At 39.5% G+C, this 21,474-nt stretch overlaps 2 protein-coding genes across 4 annotated transcripts; one reads left to right on the forward strand and one right to left on the reverse strand.

Moving 5' to 3' along the window:
- The first annotated feature begins 673 nt into the window (after nucleotides 1-673).
- Nucleotides 674-20,444, forward strand: LOC139149917 (single-strand DNA endonuclease ASTE1-like). 2 transcript variants are annotated; one of them, XM_070721967.1, is made up of 3 exons: nucleotides 682-844; nucleotides 15,493-15,594; nucleotides 16,890-20,444. In XM_070721967.1, exon 3 carries the CDS (start codon nucleotides 16,958-16,960, stop codon nucleotides 19,241-19,243), a length of 2,286 nt encoding a protein of 761 aa, XP_070578068.1. In that variant the 5' UTR covers nucleotides 682-844; nucleotides 15,493-15,594; nucleotides 16,890-16,957; the 3' UTR covers nucleotides 19,244-20,444. The 2 variants fall into 2 exon arrangements, with proteins under 2 accessions (XP_070578067.1, XP_070578068.1); XM_070721966.1 differs by lacking the exon at nucleotides 15,493-15,594 and having other exon boundaries at nucleotides 674-844.
- LOC139149918 (uncharacterized) lies at nucleotides 5,708-13,462 on the reverse strand. 2 transcript variants are annotated; one of them, XR_011556164.1, is made up of 4 exons: nucleotides 13,152-13,460; nucleotides 12,392-12,525; nucleotides 11,005-11,097; nucleotides 5,708-9,130 (listed from the first exon to the last, which is right to left on the reverse strand). XR_011556164.1 is itself a non-coding variant. In XM_070721968.1 (4 exons), the coding sequence occupies exons 1-4, from the start codon at nucleotides 13,350-13,352 to the stop codon at nucleotides 8,982-8,984; spliced, it is 573 nt and encodes a 190-aa protein (XP_070578069.1). In that variant the 5' UTR covers nucleotides 13,353-13,462; the 3' UTR covers nucleotides 5,708-8,981. The 2 variants fall into 2 exon arrangements, 1 of the variants encoding a protein (XP_070578069.1); XM_070721968.1 differs by having other exon boundaries at nucleotides 12,396-12,525; nucleotides 13,152-13,462.
- Nucleotides 20,445-21,474: the final 1,030 nt, after the last annotated feature.

The following is a 21,474-nucleotide window of genomic DNA, read 5'->3' on the forward strand; positions in this document are numbered from 1 at the left end:
TATCTTCCTTTAGTATCACATGATTTCAGGATGAGTATTAAATGTTAAGAACTCTCATCCAATCGTATATGTAGGATTATATCTTTCATCAAATCAAGAAGTTTTCTTACTGTTCAGTCAGTTATGTAACTTTTTTCCTCTTGAGATAAAATCAACCAAAAGTTTGTACCGGCAGGTCAGGGAACATTTTTGTCGTCGAATGTAATTCAAGACTTAAACTGGTTTTTAAATGTTATGTAGACTATGATGCTGAGCCAACTATTTCTCACTTCAGCGTGATTTATAAATATTAACAAGGTAATTAATATTTTCTCGAATAGTATAGTTTTGTGAATATTTTGGACACGTCGTGAAAATTGATTGTCTTCTGAGTGAGGCGGGAGGAGGCGTCATCGAGTTTTGTTATTGTGTAGAGGGTTCATTAATTCTGACTAAAGTATAAGAAGGCTTTACCAGCCCATCCCAAGCCATAACAACTGAATGCTCACTAATGACGATGCTCCTGTTTTATTGTCGACTTCCGGTCGCAGGTTAATAAACGTTCCGCATCCTGTCCCAATTCCTCCAACCCATCCCGAAAAATAACGGAGAGCGCCCTCGGCGAGCTATTTAAAACGAAAATACAAAAATGATTTCTGTACCTTTGGAACTCAGCCAAGTCCTGAAATTCATAGAATTCATGAGTCATTCTACGGTTTTAACGCAGCATATAATATAATGAACTGCGTGCTGGGTTCGAAGTTTGATATCTAAAGGCGGAATTTTAATTCACGGTGAAATAATATACAAACCACGGGAAAAGTCGCCTGGTGTCATGTACCGTACAGCGCTAGGATTTATCAAGGTAAAGTCTGATACTATACCGAATATTTGATCATAAACCTGGGAGCCTAGGGATTCAATATTTTCGGGGGACCTTTGCTTTGTATTCTCACATCTGTCTACCTTGTCTTCTGATATTCAAAGGACAATCTACTGCTTAAACACGTCTTCTCGTCAAGTTCAATCTGCGCAAACTTCTGTTTTTCGAGAGGAGTCGAGGGCCAGCGGTACATAAAGGTATTCACCGTATTGCATTTCTCTTCCGCACTCCATAATACCGGTGGCTTGCTATCAAGAGCTCGGAGATTGCAGAGCGAAAAGTTCGCTGTAAATTTTTTCCGCAGGTCAAGCGTTAAGTGAAACGTGTCGAATGTTATGCACCGTGTTCTCTAAAATACATATTTTAAAGTTCTTCTTCAGTCGTGCGCGGTAAAAACATGTGCGACTTTACTTTCGTTTTAGCTGCTGCCTGTGATTCGAAGAATGACATAGACCCATAGACGTGTGTACATATGCCTGAGGTTTTTCTCAGGCATATGTACACATGTCTATGGGGCATAGACGCCGAGCGGAATAGACCGATCACAAGTGACTGTGGTGCCACCCCAATAAAAAACTGTGACTACGCAATATGCTGCGCTCGCATATTGCAGTGCGCTAGCTGTTTTTCTACGGGCGGCACCATGCGGCACTGTTGGAGGCCATAGAGGCGTCAGAGTACACAAACGGGGCCGCGAACTTCCCGCGTGTGGAACCCAGGGCTAACATCCTCGTAGCGAACAGCTTCGCCGCGCGCGTCACGACTTGCCAGTCACAGCATATTGAAAAGCATTTGGATGTGCGCATAGAACGCTCCAGCGAGTTATCAGTGCAACGACGCTTGCTGCCAATGTTTAGGAGTTTTATCACTTGGGCCAAGAAGTCTAAATATCTGGATATTAATATTCTTCTGTAAATTTGGCTTTCACAATGGTAAATATCGGAAAGTGCGGCCTAGGCTGGCCCCACAGTTCGTGTACATTTACACGAAAGCTGCGACCGACCTTCAGGAAAATCAACTCTCTTTCGCTATCACTTTAAAGATTTCACCGAAATGGGTTGCAGGCCAGCATTTTCAGTGAACAATGGGACGAAGGACATATCTTCACGGCAAAATAGGGCGACGGACAGCGACGGAATATGGCGACGGACACTATTTTCACTATAGAATCGGGTGAGGGACAGCATTTTTTGCTCACATGTTTACACACGTGAGCATATGTCGCAGCGATGTCTGTCTGTATGTCTGTCTGTCTGTGTGTCCGTGTGTCTGTCTGTCTGTCTGTCTGTCTGTCTGTCTGTCTGGGGTCTGTCTGTTGGTCCGATATCCCAAAACCGGCTAGTCAGATCAGAATCAAATCTGGTACATATATTCAGTTAGCAAATGGCAAGAACTGATTAGTTTTTGGTGGGTGTGGCTTGCATACTTTTTACTCATTTGCATAATTAATGATTTTAGAAAAAAAGGATATACATTAAAAACGACTACACACAATTTGATGAGATTTGCTACAAATCTTGATCACACCAAGATATATCAGCAGTGGGAACCATTAAGGGGTTACATGAAAGATAGTTGCTAATTTGCATATTTTATGAACTTTCCTAATTAGGGATATATGTCTGATTTGACTCGATCAAAATTGACCAAACTTGGTATGTATATTTGAGATACTATTATTTAACATTAATGAAAGTCATTAAGCGTTTTAACTTTAGCCAATTCCTAATTTGCATATTTAATGAACTTTGCTAATTAGGGATATATATTTGAATTGACTGGACCGACGTTGGTGAAACTTGCTACATGTATTTGGAGCTACTATGATTCAACATTTTTGAAAGTCTTTAAGCATTTTTACTTCAGCCAATTCCAAATTTGCATATTTAATGAACTTTCCCAATTAGGGATATATATCTGAATTAACTTGATTGTAGTTGTTGAAACTTGCTATATACATCAAAGATACTGTGATATAACATTATTGAAAGTCAACAGACATTTTTACTTCAGCCAATTCCTAATTTGCATATTAAATGAATTTTCATAATTAGGGATATATATCTGAATTGACTTGACCAAAGTTGACAAAACTTGCTACATATATTGCAGATACCATGATACAACATTATTGACAATCATTGAGCATTTTTACTTAAGTCAATTCCTAATTTACATATTTAATGAACTTTGCTTATTAGGGATATATACTGGGATTTACTTGATCAAAGTTGGCAAAACATGCTATGTACATTGATGATTATAGGGCCCCTGGTTAAAAAATATCGAAAGTCATTTCACATTTTCATGTCAGCTAATTTATAATTTGCATATCTAATTAGCTTTCACAGCTCGGCATACATAGCTTGAAGGACTTGGCCAACGGTAATTACACTTGCTATATAAAATGGTGATACAATGACAGCAGTCAAAGAACTTTAATATTTTTATTTCAGCTAATTACAGATTTGTATACTTCGTGATCTTTTAGAATTAATCGGCGGTGATTATTGTTCATTATGTTGATCATAATACTTTCAATGAAGTTGCAAACATGTGGCAAAGGTTCAAATTTACACATAACTGCAATATATAATGAAACATGTGAGCATTTTCAGTTCATATCTGGTCACTGAGGGACAGCATTTTCACTGGACAATTCAAAGGACAGCGATATTAGTAACGAACATGTGCTGAATGAAAGGATTTTCACTGCAAAATGGGGCTAAGGACAATGGAGTGCAGAATACGGTAAAGGGCAATATTTTTGTAACAGAATAGAATAGGGTGATCATACTGCTCTACATCTTATCCTGCGCTGAAAATGTTTACCTTCGCCCAATTACATACAGAAAATACTGTGACAGACCCCATGGCTTCGTAGGGCACTCTGTGGCGTTCGGAACGTTCGGAATTGGGTTCTGTTATTATTACATACGTTCCCCAATCGCCGTCGAAAGAAACGGCTAATCGCGACACGGCCTGATTGCATATAGATTCCATACAGTGCACATTGATATGCTGTCAATAAACTTTTCATCAGCTGTGAGCTCACTGATTGGCTAAGGGAAACTTTCTACTATTCATATGCAAATTTTGATGCAGAGTACCGAGTTCACTATATCACTGCATTTTCATCTCGACTACATGTAACAAAAACAGACACAAACAAAGACGTTTCAGGACAGAAACCTTAAATAATTTTAATACATGTGAACAAAATTGGTATTTTCAGTAACAAGATCAACTGTGATAAAAATTATTAGAATGACTTAAACTTCAAAATTGTATCAGAGTCCGAGTACGGCTGTCATATGGCGTTGAATGCCTGCCAAAATTAAGCTATGACATTTGTAATTACGACATGCCTTTCGCAATTACGACATGCCATGATGAGATGCAAAATGCGAAAATATGCCATTATGCGATGCAAAATGCAGACATGCCATTATGCGATGCGAAATGCAGACATGCCATTATGCGATGCAAAATGCAGACATGCCATTATGCGATGCAAAATGCAGACATGCCATTATGCGATGCGAAATGCAGACATGCCATTATGCGATGCAAAATGCAGACATGCGATGCAAAATGCGGACATGCCATTATGCGATGCAAAATGCAGACATGCCATTATGCGATGCAAAATGCAGACATGCCATTATGCGATGCGAAATGCAGACATGCCATTATGCGATGCAAAATGCAGACATGCCATTATGCGATGCGAAATGCAGACATGCCATTATGCGATGCGAAATGCGGACATGCCATTATGCGATGCAGAATGCCGACATGAGGAGTAGAAGCTTTGAATAGGCTACCTTTTCCAGCAAACTAGGGGGTCATCTCATATCCACAATGCACCGGTGTATTCGCAAACATGGTCGGCCTCGAATAAGAGTTTTGGATTTATAGTGTACGATCCTACGGTCTCTTGAGCTCCATGAAGGGTCTATGGTATTACGAACGAGCATCAGAGAAGTGCTTGTGTGCCCTTCTGTGGTAAGCTAGCAAGGACACCAATTACTCAGAGTATACATATATGCCAAATGTCAAAATCAAGCAATCCGTTGAACTCTGATTTTATAAATCGCCATATACGCTCGAGCATGGAGGTAGTAGGAGCATTCAATCTCTACTTCTCGACCTCAATTCATAACTTATGGATGATCAGTTTCACGATTTCTTCCAAAGAAAATATGTGAATGTCCATCGTCTTCTTTCTAACTCGAATGCTTTTGGAATAATCGACGACGATGTTGTCAGCCCTGTTCAGCTTGTCATTGGCGCCATCGATGTTCTGGCTAGCTCTGTGAATGATGTTTTTGAAGCCTGAGTACCATTATTGAAACCAGCAAATTCCCGAGGACGGCCCTCGTTCAGCATTACTGAGGATCAAGTACCAACTGTGTAATCAAAATGTTTTGAGGGCTGCACGTGACATTTGATGGCATATGTGTGTTTGCAGGAAAACTGAAACATGATACGTGCTGCCCTTAGATGTGAACAACTTACATATTATCCTCCTGTTGTTTGTGACTGATATTAACAGTGATGGTCACTGTTGTTTAAAGGCAGTTTACTGTATTCAAGCGATGAAAATTGCAGTCTATGAATTTTGTTGTCAAAAAAGCGCCTGGCATATTTGAACAAGGAGCAATGTTTGGGACCATCTCTAATGAGACATTGATTGTACCTGTTGTGTACACAGCGAATAAAGTATTAATTGATGTGCAAGTGACAGCACTCTGTCTGATCCATGCATAGTATTTTTGCTATATATTTTACAAAGGGTGGATAGCCACAGTTATTAAGACTTGGAAGAACAGTACCACACAATTTACAAAAACAATAAATATATGCATTTATTAACAATCGCTTAAACTTCAATTTTCACAATACTCATAGTATGAGAACAGATGGCATTTGTGACTCTACCTCAGTGTAGATCTATAAACATAGTCTTTCATGTATCATTGTGTAGCAAATAACAAACATGACTACATGAAGTCATACTGTACTGTTCCAATGGGTGAAAAAATTCTGACCAGTGCAATAGATGGTTAAATGTCAAGTATTTCTTGTATATTTTAAAATTGAGTGCTGTGTCATGGTATCAAAATTATGACAGTTAAAAATCACACACTTTACATGCAGTAAATTTGGCTTGTGTGTACTTATCATAAAATTGTAAAGTGTGGTATTGTCTTTCTTTAGATATACTAAGTGGTTAGTCTCTCTTTCCCAGACTTTGTTTGCTGCACTGATATTGAAATCCAAATTTAATCTTTAAAAATCTTTGTCCTAAGTGAACTGAGTTTCCTTGTGTCATCCTTACTTTGAGCACTTTCAAGTTGGCAAAGGCATTTACATCGGTTACATTGTTTGGCAACCAGTTGGGTTTTGCGTTACACCTACCATTACCAGCGAAATCTAAATAACCATGACATGGTGTTCAGAATTCATCTTTAGAAAAACCAAAAACCATTTAAAACTTTGCTCATAGTATCATCATTGCAAGCATCTGAAACCATGGCAACTGCCTGGGCCTGCCAACGCAGCTTGCAGCTTAAATTTATTTATATAAGTTGTCGTATATAATATGAGTATGATGTGTACATTGCCAACAAAACTTTTATCTACTGATTTTTTGGCATCTTGGTCTTTTGTCAACAAATAAACGCACTAGCAATGGTGATAATCTAATGACAGCAGCCACAGATTAGCAACTTACAACTTGCTTGCTTTCCTTAGTGCAATAGGCAGTCACACTCATGATGAAACAGCATGAGATTATCACAGGACAAATACATGACACTATGCATGCAGTTATAGCCTGTATAGAGGAAACTAGGGTCTATGATACATTGTCACTGAGTGAAGAGAACAACCTCAACAAGAAATCTTCAGAAAACCAGTTTCATAAGACCAAGACCCTTTTGGTTGATGGTATAAATCTTCATTGGCAATACATATCATACTCCAAACTATCAAAATAAACAACAACAACAAGAAACTTGTGGTGGGACCCATACACCCCAACTCTGGTGGCAGTATGGGCCACACTTATACCCAGTGATATGGACTTAATAAGTTTGACATGTGTAGTGATTTTAAACCAGGCTTAACTTATTCAAGGGGAAAACCTCATCAGTCTTGTTCTGCAAGCATACGAAGCACAGAGAATGTAATGCCATAAACTGTCAATCACTAAAAACCTAGCAACATGTGTGAATTGGTAGATGTTTGCAATTTCTTTGTATCAGATATGGTTCAAATATATGTTTGCTCTTTACCACAAAATGCTAAGAATAGGGATAGTATAAAGTGTATGATTTACTAGACTTATCACAAGGCCCGAGTAATTACATTCTTGGATTTGCATTCACACATGCACATGTTTTTTGGAGGTTTCATGAACAAAGAACACTGTATTTGAACACCAGTAGGACTTTACCCTTAGCTTTTTGCCTACAAATCTATGAATTTTAGCTACTACTCTGTGAATATGTGACAAGGTAACATATTGTAGGTACAGTATCTGTCGTAGTTATATTGGTATGCTCGTCTGTCTGTCCATCAACTGTGAAAGTTGAAAAGTGCTGTATTCATTACTCTGATAGTTGCTGTGAAGGTATGTAAGGGGACTGGGACAGATTATTTTTGTGTAGCATTGGAGATATGCAAATGAGCTGTACAAACTGCAAAAATAGTAAATATAAAGAGAGATTTCGAAACCTGCTCAAATAGCCTCGACATTTAGTGTCTATAACCTCAGGGGTGACTTGAGCCAGATTTGCTCAAATTGCAATGAAACTACAAATGTTTTAAATTTTTAGGCAATTTTCTCCATTCTGAAAATTCACTTTCTTAGGAATCACCTGTGTGATTAATTAAAAAATTTTATGCACCTCAAATGCAAATAATTGACATGATACTTCTACATATTTGCATGACATAACCCTACTGGCAGATCGACATCTGTAACACACGAATTTGATACAGCATTTCTAGACATATCAACTAATTATGAAAATTCATTAAATATGCAACATAGCAATCAATTGACTTGATACTGCTTAATGACTTCTCACAGTATTACAGTACTGGAAGATCAACATCTGTATCATGTTTCATCAAATTTGATGCAGTATTTCTGGACAAAGCCCCTAATTAGAAAGTTCATTAAATATGCAAATTAGCAATTAATTTGCATGACACCACTAAGTGTCTTTGCAAACTTATATGACACTGTGTGCTAAAGATCTATACCAAGTTTCATCAAATTTGCTGCAGTATTTCTATACATATCACCCTAATTACAAAAATTCATCAAATATGCAAATTAGCAATTAATTGATGCAATACTGACTGTGTGCTATCAGAGCTCTGTGTGACGAACATCTTTACAAGGTTTCATCTTCACAAAGTTTCATCAAATTTAGTGCATTCGCTTTAGAAATAGAGCTCTTTTTCAAAAAGTCATTGTCAATGACATAGTCCCCGCTTTCTCAATAAAATGACCGTCACCCGGCCATATTTTGTCAGATCGCAAAACAATTTGATGTGCATATGCCTGACATAAGGAGTAACCCGTGTACCAAGTTTGAATGAAATCGCTCCAGACGTCTCTGAGACATCTCCATGAACGGATGCACGCACGCACACGACCAAAACTATAAGTCCCCCTGGACAGTATCCGTGGGGATATAACACAGAATCTTTCCGCACAATTTAGCAGCATTCTTCAGCAGTGACATGAAACAAAAGTTCAGCATTTAAGTGTGCAACAATGTAACTAAACATGAAAAAATAGAGTGCAAATGCATGTGTTACATGTAATTGCAAGACATTGGTGTCATATCAGTTTTAATCCATGTGCAATTGCTTTAACCAACAAGTTCAAAAAGTTCCTGACTTATAACTGATTGTTTTAGTACTTGTAACAGATGTTCCATTTTTCCCTCATACAAAGTTCCTCTGTGTTTCTTGTCAGTGTTTGAAATGTCAGGTGGAAGAACTCTCTGGATGGATCCCAAACATCCACTGCAGCCTCTTCCTAATACCAGAAATTAATGTTACAGATGGATGAATGAAAAGATCAACTTTCTTCTCAAAATGCCAAACATTTGTTGAAATGGTGACTTGGCATCTTGGATGTAGTATATCTTTGTGGTCTAGCATGCCCACTGATAGTTGTTTTCCTCCATTCTTCAAGTGTTTCCAGGGGTGTCATAGCAGAAGGTGTGTGTTTTGCAGTGTCTGAAGAAAGAAAAAGACAAGTAACTTTGATTACATAACATTTGCATGATCTAAACTATTCCTACTGATCATGATCCTAAATTGACTGTCCTGAGTGACAAGTAATCGTTGATGACGCAGCCCCGGTTGTTAATGGCTACTTCGATTACATGATTACATTTCATGGTTTGTCACAATTTGCAATTGGACATACTTACCAAGGTTTACCCCTGTGAACATTCATACCAACTTTCAAAAGAAGTGGACAAGCAATTTCAGATAAAATGGTTTTTTTTACCAAAATTGGGAAATTTGCCTAAAAAATACAAATTATAAGACTCACAACTAAGGTTACCCTTAGGTACATGCATACCAAGTTTCAGCCAAATCTGGCCAGTAGTTACGGAGCTTCAGCACTTTGCAGGATTTTACTTTTATTTGACTCATTAGCAAAATTTTTGACATTGACATTTTGATATTTTACCAAATTCAAATCTCCACCCCAGGGCCCACCTGTACACAGAAGAATAAGATGGCAGGTGCTGTGGTTTTGAGGTTTTGATACATGCATACATGCATACATACATACATACATACATACATACATACATACATACATACAGACATACTTACAGACATACGTTGTTGAAATGGGTAAATACCTAAATGCGTAACTGCAGACAGACTGACAGATAGATAGACAGACAGATAGTACATACATACGTATATACATACATACAGACACATACATACAGACATACATACACATATACAGGCACACAGACAGACATTTCATCACATTTCATGGTCAATTATTGACGAGCTACTCTAACATAAGCAAGCGATGCAATCTCTGCATATCAGAAAAGCTGCACATTATCAATACTGAGAAATCTTTGCTGTTAAACAAACAATCTGAGTTGGTTTCAAATGTCGCCACCAAAACAAATATTAATCAAAGTTTAACACCACATACAAATAGAATGGTATGTCCCAAAGATTTAAAAGAAAGTGGGGTAAGGATCCTTTAACTTCATTTGTCTGATGATTGAAGGATGCATGGACCATAAGTAATAATCTTTACCGCCCTGATACAAGTTTAGCACGCCAAGGTCGTAAGGCGGAAGGGCTCGAGTGTGAGGGCCCATATGCCGTGTGAGTACTATGGTCTGCAAAACTTGTATCTGGGCCGTAAAGGTTTTATCATATACCGTATGAATGATAAATATGTACTTAACATAATATTAAGATTTGTTCAGCGGTAAAAATTTGTGCGATATCAAATATTCATTGCCATTTGTGTCAATTTTTCAGAAAAGCAATGGCCTCTTCACATAGTTTATTTACTTACATAATGACATTATTTGTTTACCTGCAGAAGAACACGCAAAGCTTCATACATGAGCAACAGAGATCCAGGTTGTAATCAAGGTGTATTAAAGAAGGACAAATGCGTGATGTAAATTAGTGTCATTTGGCACGCACTTAGGATAGGCCTACGATGGATTTCACTTGACTTTAGAAATATTAAATGTCACCAGCCCGACTCCACTGTCGCCACTATACAATCTTAGCGAGCAGACGTTTTCCTAATCTCGCTTTGACTTTATGTACAAATATAACATTCCTTGATAGCAACACGCGTTGTAACAAGTATTGAAGCAGTTCATATAGTTCAACAGTGAACACGATTGCCCATATTTGGACGTGCAGAATTCAACGCGTTCATCCAAATTTGGGCACTGGGCTGGGGCGTGATACGTTAAAAAAATGCATGGATGTGAGGGTGCTTTCTCACGAAGCTTTATATAGGCACGTGAATCTAGTATATGATAACAGATATTATTACTGTTACGCTGTACTTTGTGGACAGGGAAATGAATCATTTAGCTTACCACTTGTAGGTCCATGGTATGTTGATGTTGATGCCATGGATGTAGAACCCATCACATCTTGAACTGAATTTGTCGCTTCATCGTGGTTTTCATCTGGAATATAAAATTGGCAAATGTCAATGTTTTTGATGATTATTCTTCATTTTTCAATTGTATGTTGTACAGTATCTCACTGTCTATTTTACTGAGACTAAGAGTCCAATTTCAACCAAGTGTCATACTCAGCATAACTTTAGTTGGACACATACAAGAGGTTTGAACTGGTAAAGTCTACCACGTAGTCATCTTTGCAAAACTTGCATCATATGAGGAGTGTGAAAATAAACTTTCTTTGACATACATGTCGATGCTGGTAGCTGGTACTGTGAGTGTTGATACTGGGTATATGACTGTTGTGACTGTTTTGAAAGCACTGTGTGACTTTTTTGGAGCTAATTTGCATATTTTCAACAATATTAAAAAATACCGCAATTATACGGTGTCGCTCAAATTTGATCAGAATTGGTATATACCAGTTTGGGTACCAAAGATCAACAATATATGTTGCTTCTATCTGTTCAGTGCAGGATAATTCTACGTTGATGTTATGACAATGATTTCTGCACAGTACAACCAGGAAAACAACAAGAAGTATTTAAACCAGAAAAACAAGAATAACAAAAGTAAATAAGGTCTGAAACTTGAGGTACTGGAGGTCAACTTTAGCAACATGCATAGCAGAAACAGCTAGCCCCTCTTAGTTTGAGCATAGACAGTCTACCCCCTCTCTTGTCTATGGTTTGAGCAGGTCTGTTAATATGTAACATATCATAAACAATGACAGGATATGACTCAAGGTCAGTGGAGTTAGCCTGTCTTTAAGTGGCATGCCATCACTCCTGCACATTTGCAGAATTTCCCTTTTTTTTACCTCATTTGCACATTTTTGACACTGACGTGTTCATTTGAACAACATCGCATCTCAACCCCTGCATCTACCTGTACACCAAATACTGAGATGGTAGCTTTGGCGGTATGGTAGCCTTTGTGTGTGACGGACATACATCCGCACATACATTTCCACATACATACATACAGACAGACAGACGCCACCGACTTATCATGTAAGCTCTTTTTGGTATTTATATACAAAACCGAATATGAGCTAAAAACTAAAAAAGATATTTTGTCAGAATCATATGTTCATCAACACAGGAAATATCAAGTCTGTAAGTACTACAGTTCCCCAGATATTTGAGTGGACGGACATCCTCACAAACAGACATACATACATACATACATACATACAGACTGACAATGGATGCCGGACGGATACCCATCCCAATAGCTTCTATAGACTATTAGTCTATAGTAGCTAAAAATATATGTATGTATATGTTTTGCTTACTTGCCACTTATAGCTGACAAATCATAAAACACTTGATTGGAATCACGATGGTGATGTCTAAGCCTTCTTATTACTTCATCTCTGCCAACATTCCCTGCCAAACTTTCGATTAAAATATCTGCTTTCATGTTAATCTGCAAAAAGATGAGGAAATGTGTGCTTTCATGTTAATCTGCAAAAAGATGAGGAAATGTATGTCGGTGGTTTGTCACAATCAAAACACTACACAAAGAAAATCTTTCTGTTTAATCAGTCAAAACATTATGATAATGTTCTTTGGGAGAGCAACTATAAAAAGAAAAACTTTCAATGGCATTCTTTAAAAATCCTTTTGGAATATGATCATCATGTGCCACTGACAAAACAGCATCAAAGTCACCATAGCAAATCTGTATCATATGTCTTAAAATCTGATGAACCCATTCTGAATATACATCCGTGCAGACTAGAAAGTAAATAAGATAATAATAAACAATTGTCACTTCTACTGTATTGTTGTATAATCAACATCTGTAGTATACCCAATTTTATGTTTTGAGCTCGATGGCAATTTACGTCCAATTCTCAGATGACTGCGGTAGTTACTGTACTTTACCTAGCGCTGTGGACCGCGTTGCCGTCTCCGAGTGGCGGCGCAGCGTTGTATAACTAAGAGAATGTCGTCGCAAACTTATAAAGACCAGCGACTGTTTTAAATCGAAATAAAACTATGCAATACAATCTGAAATATCGTATAGAAGTAAGGTTAGGGGCACAACACCTGCTCTTCAGCCACCTGGCGACTCGGCGTTGGGTCCGATTGACAGCTACCTGCCGACCGCGATAGCAAAACACCAGCAACAGATTTCAGCTTTGGAAATTGTTTTCCAAATTTTTTTGACGTGATTGTAGTCGCCATTTTCATCCGTGAAACGGGCCTTTTTATACCGAGTCCGTATCTTTGTAAATTCAACTTCTCCATGGCAGTAGGTGCTTGCAACGCACTGCGTTGTCGCTCATCGACCTCACTTGTACCAGCTCCAGCGCTCGGAGTTCAAAACTCGACGCCATGTTTGCAAATAGTTGAAAGACAGATGCATTGTGGATGTAAGGTGACCTCCTAGCTTGCTGGAAAAAGGGTAGCCTATTCAAAGCTTCTACTCCTCATGTCGGCATTCTGCATCGCATAATGGCATGTCCGCATTTCGCATCGCATAATGGCATGTCTGCATTTTGCATCGCATAATGGCATGTCCGAATTTCGCATCGCATAATGGCATGTCTGCATTTTGCATCGCATAATGGCATGTCTGCATTTCGCATCGCATAATGGCATGTCTGCATTTCGCATCGCATAATGGCATGTCTGCATTTTGCATCGCATAATGGCATGTCTGCATTTTGCATCGCATAATGGCATGTCCGCATTTTGCATCGCGGGTCTTCATTGCGCATGATCAAATGCAACTTCGCATTGAATGTCCCCATAGCAAATTATCGCATTCTTCATGTAAGAATGTCAAGTCCGCATATCCAAATATTCGCATTTTGTACCTCATCATGGCATGTCGTAATTATGAATGTCAAGTCCGCATGTCCAAATTTTCGCATTTTGTACCTCATCATGGCATGTCGTAATTATGAATGTCAAGTCTGCATGTCCAAATTTTCGCATTTTGTACCTCATCATGGCATGTCGTAATTATGAATGTCAAGTCTGCATGTCCAAATTTTCGCATTTTGTACCTCATCATGGCATGTTGTAATTACGAATGTCAAGTCTGCATGTCAAATATTCGCATTTTGCATCTAATCATGGCATGTTGTAATTACGAATGTCAAGTCTGCATGTCAAATATTCGCATTTTGCATCTCATCATGGCATGTCGTAATTGCGAAAGGCATGTCGTAATTACAAATGGCATAGCTTAATTTTGGCAGGCATTCAACGCCATAGCTGTCAGATCTACGGTGTATGAAACACGGTGCTGCACGGTCATCTGGCGAAGAAAGACGCTGTTAAGAGTTGTTTCCTGAGGCCGCGATGTTGAATGTGGAGTTGAAGACTCCTCCGATGATTTGAGTAGTGGAGAATAGCCCGGGTAACTGGTTTTGAACTTGCTGGCTACACCGTTGCAAAGATTGCGAAGTACTGAATTTGTCATCAACCCCACTCAATATTACTCATTTGCCGTTGTTGATCTTCGTATAGGCGACTGATTTGTGGTAACTGGATACCGAATCTAGCTCATACTCTTCGTCGCTGTTTCCGTACGCTGATGTAAAATCTGGCAAGATTTACGTCACGGTCGTTGGTCAAGCTCGACTGGTGGAAACTCTTGACTCTATCCGTTATTATTGTCCGAAGCCAGTCGTTGAATACAGCAACTTCGAGACGCGTTATCATAACGGTGTTTCCGTTTATTTTTTTGCAACCTGACGAGAGCTTTGACGTCTCCGGTCGAGACCGCAGCAAATCTTGAGCAAAGCTTATCGTAGCCTTCGCCGGTACCGCTTCCGTCGCGTCGTAGTCAAAGTTTTTTGTTCCGTCCGTGCCGAGATATTAGTTTCACTTCGATAATAAAATTCTGATTACAAATGTTCGAAATAAATACAGTTCTACCAATCGTAATAATTATTTTCTTCCACAGATATACAATCCACTTCAATATTTATTGTTGTTCAGCAGCAGGCGACAAATATTTATCAATAGAAAGTAGTACGGGATGATAACTAATTTGCATAATTTAGCGTGAAATAATTTCTTAACCATGGTTTTCTATGACAAACATTTAATGGCATGTGACCTGTTTTCAAATTACTTTGTAGTTGGCAAAACACGTGAAATACTTTGCTGAAAGCAAGGCATTAGTGAAATATTTTAAAGCAGTGATAATTAGCTCAATCAAATGCTAAAATACTCAGAAAAGTGTCACAGTTTTTGAGAAAATGCAAAAAAATAAGGGACTATATTATCTCTGTCTGTGAAAATACCAATTTTATTTCGCTGCCAACCGATTGGTAATCTGTGGTACATATGTAATCATACCTTTCACCACTTAATTAGGTTTTCAATTCGACAGTACTTGCCCTTCTCTGTCTTTCTTTATCCTTCCTTTTAGATTTTGCTAGTGTTCTGACTGTAAAACTATCTCCATGGACAATCCGTGCGGTAGCAAATTTATTGTATTTCTGAACCCTACGGAACAGGGCATTAATTTAAGGTAAAACGACAGATATTCGGACTATAGTTCATCTGCTTTGATCTACCGCTAACGGGGGCCCATTTTGAAGCTCTTGGATAGAGAAACTGAAGGTGTCAACGGCTTAGTTTTGTGGAAACTGGGAATTTTATAAACACAGGAATGGCGGCCATTTTGAATTACAAGTGTCTGTAAATATTGGACAATTTGTTTCTCTGGTACGAAAACTTTGACAGTGATCCCTGATGTTTATTCTTTGCATGTATTTTGAAAGAGCATGGAAGACAACGGTTGCTGATAAAAAATTGAGCAAAGGTTTAAATCTTTCATTTTCGAGGCACGAACTACCTTAAAGGCACATGAGCTGTAACTTTTGGCATTGTTTTCACGATTTTATATTTAGTTCGTAGAAGTGTTCTTACAAAGAGATGTTTACTCAAGTATAATTATCCACTGAGTGGGACTGCATGGGGAGGTTTCAGTCAGACAAATAATAAACGGGTGGCGCACCCAAGTACGGCCGCCTCCATACAACTACATGATAAGCTTAAGCAGCGTAAATGGTGCATGTACACATTTGAATCTTTACAAATACAACATGATGCAACCCACTGAAAGGACGGGAAAGGGATCCACTGCTCTTTGACATAACATGGGAAGATTTTGAAAATACCGGAAAATTCCATTTCTTGCCTATTCTGCCACAACAAAAACGTTTTTTAGGCATTGTTAATGACTATATCGTTCAATTTGCAGACTGCAATGAGTATCTGAGGAAATTTGCGGTACCTTGAGGTTGGACAAATTTCGCAGAGTTTGAGCTCATGGGCCTTTAAACAATTACTTGTTGTAAATCGTTAACACTGATCAGTTTGAATGGATAATTTAAACGGATTACAATTCAATAATCAAAAGAATTCGGTCAGTTAAATTTACACTTCCGGGTAGAATTTATTTGCATTTTCGGTCCACGAAAAATGTGCACCACAAAAGTGTTGTAGCTGTTTTGAATAGAGTTCCACGGGTAAATACGGCTGACACACCTTGTATATAATTTAAACAGTTTGAAGAAAAAACTCAATATTAAAATATAAGAAAACAATTCAAAATAAGAAAACGGCAGCCTCACATTGTAATGCAAATATTGAAGTGTGTTGGTGTAAAATGGAGGGAGAATTAACGTATTTTCTGACCCTGAAATCCCCTTTTTGAAGATTTAACTTGATATATCAAGATACTTGTACTGCTATCCCAGAAAATATGACGATCTGGGAAGTATTGCGCTCACGTGCAACATCTTTGCTTGTATTCAATAGATTACAAAGATTGCGAAGGGACTGTGAGAACCCCAACCGCCAACTCCCGCCGAAGTAACAGAGACACAATGGGTATAGAGTATCTGAGCAGATTCATTAAAGAAGAGCGGTTGATGACTATATATGCGTTGCAGAATACGCGCGTGGTTATGGATGGAAACGGGCTTGTAAAGTGGCTTTTCACCCAGGAAAGAATAACAGAGTACAAGTATGGCGGAAATTACAGGGACTTTGGGGATGTATGTCTGCAATTTTTTGATACCTTCCGGAAGTGTAATATAGACCCGGTCATAGTTTACGATGGTGCCTACGAAGAAACTGACACTCGATTTGCAGTGGCGCGAAAGCGTACCATCGAACGAATCAGAGGCTACTCGTCAACTCTACGTGGCAAACGCGGAAGCTCGGCGATGCTGCCCGGGTTTGCGTACGAGGTGTTCAACAGCGTAGCCGACAAATTAGGTATACCTTTCCTGTGTTGTGACTACGAAGCTGATGGCGAAGTTGTGGCGCTTGCCAATGCGTGGGGTTGTCCCGTCATCGGGGAAGACGGAGATTTCTTTGTGTACGACATACGAGGTGGGTACATACCGAGGTCCAGTGTGATATGGAGAAGCAGCAGAGATGGTGCCGTGCCGGCTAAAATCTACCGCCAGGATGATTTCTGTGAAAAGTACCGAATCCATAAACCGCTGCTTCCGGTCTTAGCCGTCGTATTTGGAAAAGAGAAATCACACGAGTTATCAAAGGCCGTGTCCAGGTTCCACGGTCATCTAGAGGGGATTCAGAAAATTTCAGAGACCCTAAAATGGTTACAAAAATATGAGACTCTAGATTCTGCGATCGGGGACATTGCATCTATCGTACTGGACACGGACAGCGATGGTGACGTACACGGCAGGCGAGACAGCCTGGTGAATGAAATGAAGAGTTTTATTCTTCCCTATGGGCGCCCCGAACAATCCAAGTTCAGGGAGTATTTTGAAGAACTGAAGAGAGGCATGAACCCGGGCGAGTTGAGGCCGCCAGATACAGAATTACAGGGTTTGCCCTGTTGGTTCGTGGAACTCTTCAGGCGGGGAAAGATCCAGCCCTCGCTGTTGAACACTTTATCGCGCGGAACAGCTTCCGCGCACCTGTTCATTGAAGACAACACGCAGCCAAGCTGCAACAACTCGTCACTGTACATCCGAAAAGCGATCTACGCCGTCCTGTTGGGAGGGGGCGCCGGACACGAAAATGCCGTCACCGAAGTCGATCGGAAATCGCGAGATGAAGACGTGTCCAGCAGAAAGGTTCAAATCCTCAAAAGTCTTCCAAATTACGGCGAACTTCCTAATTTGGGATCCATTACATCTATTTCTCCGGACAGTAAAGAGTCGCTGTTGATGGAGATACTCGGAGCAGACAGAGGCAAACTAAAATCGTTGCTAACAGGGCAGCCGCACAAGTCCGACCTCAGATTACCAATCGCCGTGACTATTTACTGGCTTCACAATTCGGACCCAAAAGCTTCCACGGACCATCTGCGAGCTCTTCTCCTATGCATCGTCCGCGACAAGTTCGGTTTTCGGAAATTAAGAAAGATCCCATGCACGTACGAGACAAGGGATGTAAACCCTTCAAGTAGAGTCAGCGATAAATTCCGTGACATCTGTCGAACATGCCTAGATTCAATTCAGTCATTCGCCCAGTGGCAGAGCTGTCTGCAGTACGCTTCTTATTTGAACGCGATTCTACACGAGCCTTTCCCAACACCGGACATTGCAGAGCTATACCATGGGACGGAGATCGCTGAATTATACCACGAGCTCACTCTGAAGGAAGTGAATGAGAATGGGCGAGTGAAGTATATGAGACACTGCTTGGAAGCGAAAGCTGACGCCTGCCAGTTATTCAATGTTCTCCAGCGAGTGGTCAGCAGTTGCTGTGGACGGGTTCAAGTGTCACTTTTGCCCGAAGAAGAACCTACAGCCTCTGAGATGCTAGCCTTGGAGTCAAACCAACCACCAAGTGAAGATAAAAAGCAATACCACGGGGATAGACATGGAAGTAAGTTTACAGGCACGCAGTCTTATCGGCCAGAAGCTTCTTGGCAGCAGTCAAGCAGAGGTCAAGCTCCGAACGACGACTTTCGAACGCGTCCCCGACATCACGAGCGGACCAGGAGAAGGTTTGGAGTTTGCTACTCTTGCGGCGGCGAGTATCCGCACGCTGTTGCATGTCCAGCACGCGGTAAAACCTGCAGTAATTGTGGTAAGGCGAATCATTTCGCGGAGGTTTGCAGGAGCAATCGCAGCCGGGGGCAAGACTGGCGGAAATTTGATAGGGAGGCTGGCGATTGGAGAAAGTGATCATCAAAATTCATAGATTTCATTTTCCTGAGCTCATATTGCTCATAGAGCGCAGAACTTTATGACATCGGGAACTGAACCTAGAACTTCGCATTTCGATAACATATGTAAATTGATGGGGAATAAGAGAAAGGATTGTACATTTATCCGGTCACATAATATATCCCCCCGATAATGTTTTATTTTCACTGCATCGTGATCTGAAGAATAACAAATTCATCCAGAAAACTCTACTTTGTCCGTTTGTGAAAAATATTGTAACGATATCCATTTTTTTTACAATTTCGATATAGTAGACGACTTAGCATTAATTTTCAGCAATGCAAGTAAAATAGCAAACTTTTACAATATGTGCCCGGGGCCGATAAATGGTGATAGATGCATTTCCAAAAATCGTTTGATGAGTTGATTTTATCAGTTGAGAATAAGTTTTACCATTTTGACTGAGACGATCAGAGAAAACGAAACTTCAGGTTCACGTGCTTTATTTCTGTAGCTCGTGTATCAAGTCTCTGATTGAACATAGTTTATTTAGCCTTTATATATTAAATTCAGCTGATTTCCTGTCAAGACCATACAAATTGCAAATATATGTCCGATACCATATGATTGTGACCTTCATCATGGCACCGTCCACACTAGTGATCAAGGCAACTTGATATTTTAAGCAGCCTATGACTTTCGATCAAACTTTTTTCCGTGACCAGGGACGGGTACAGCGGTCGAAAAATACAGATGATGATGATGGTGTGAGCAGGGCTGAGAACTCGTGAGAATTTGGTTCTGGTTGTTCTGATTCTCCGAGGCAGTGTTGGGAGGGACAGCGCCCTCACGCATAATTGACTGAACTTTTATTTGTACTGGTTTGCCAATATGAGGTCATTCTCTTTGTTGGTCTTGTTCGGATTGTTGCCATAAATTTTTGTGTGATCAATATCTGAATGCAGAAAACATAAGAAAATTTCAAAGCTATTTATGACATTTCGGATTGTTTCAAGAGGTCCTGTTGGTTTAGAATATTGAATTTCAGATTTTAACCCATAGAGCTGACACAATTTACAATTTTGGCTTCAAGTTGCTTTCAAATTTGTGCTCCTTAGATCGAGTTTATGCTGTTAGTTTTTCAAACGGTTTTATTGAGCGAAACGCAATGGTATTGTGAAACGGTAAAGTTCACTAATAAAACTGTAATTCTCTATCACTGTGTGTTGTCGATGCTTCTATTGCGGAACTCATATATTCAAATGCACAAGTCAAACCCGCACACACATACATACACACACACACACACACAAACACACACACACACACACACACACACACACACACACACATATATATATATGTATATATATGTGTGTGTGTGTAGTCAATTTAGCGGGAATATATGATTAACATCTTGTCAAAGAACCGACTGTCAATAAACTTCTTTTATCAGCAAAGGGTCTTGACAGTTTTTCGCCGCAGTCTTAACGATATCCGATAGTTTCGAACTTTACATTAAGGTGACCTTGAACCAATGTCCCGTTGAAATGATAAGTAAATACAGCAATTGCAGCAACTGTGAACCTTTAAAAGTAAGGCAAAGCGCATTATTGTACTTGAGTCTTCAGACCGGAGCGTTGGAAAATCTGAGACAGTTGTAACCATACTAGCCAAACATTCCAGAGACATTCTCGTTTACCTCAAAATGTCTCCTAATAATGGTAAGTGGGCATAATTTCCGTTTGGACTGATCTTGAACGGCTTTCAGTATCCCCAATAAACTACATATATACTCAAAACATGTCAAAAAATAGAATGATAAATTTGCCCCACAATCTTTCTTCGTGCCGTCAGCCTAGCCTCACTACGCATGCCCAAGGATAGTTTATACAATCTAGAGATAATAGGTTTTGTAGGGTGGGGGGGGGGGGTCAAAGACAAAGGTTATGATAACTTTGGGCAAAACGAAAATAGGAATCTAAATGCCAAGTCATGAAAAATCTGGTTATGTGTAGGAGGCTCACAAATAACAAGTAACAATAAATAAAACGTGCCTACTTTGAAGAGATGATTATATTCACTAACAACTATTTCCCATCTACTCTAGAAAATCAACATATTCAACACTTCCAGAAAATATGAAGAAACCGTCAACATTTGACCTGTCGTCAAGTGTGATGGAAAGACAATCCTCTCATGTGTAGAAAAACCTTCGAACGCAGACTGATTTGGAACTTTGTTTAGTA

This window comes from Ptychodera flava, chromosome 14 (genome assembly GCF_041260155.1).
Source record: "Ptychodera flava strain L36383 chromosome 14, AS_Pfla_20210202, whole genome shotgun sequence".
NCBI lineage: Eukaryota > Metazoa > Hemichordata > Enteropneusta > Ptychoderidae > Ptychodera > Ptychodera flava.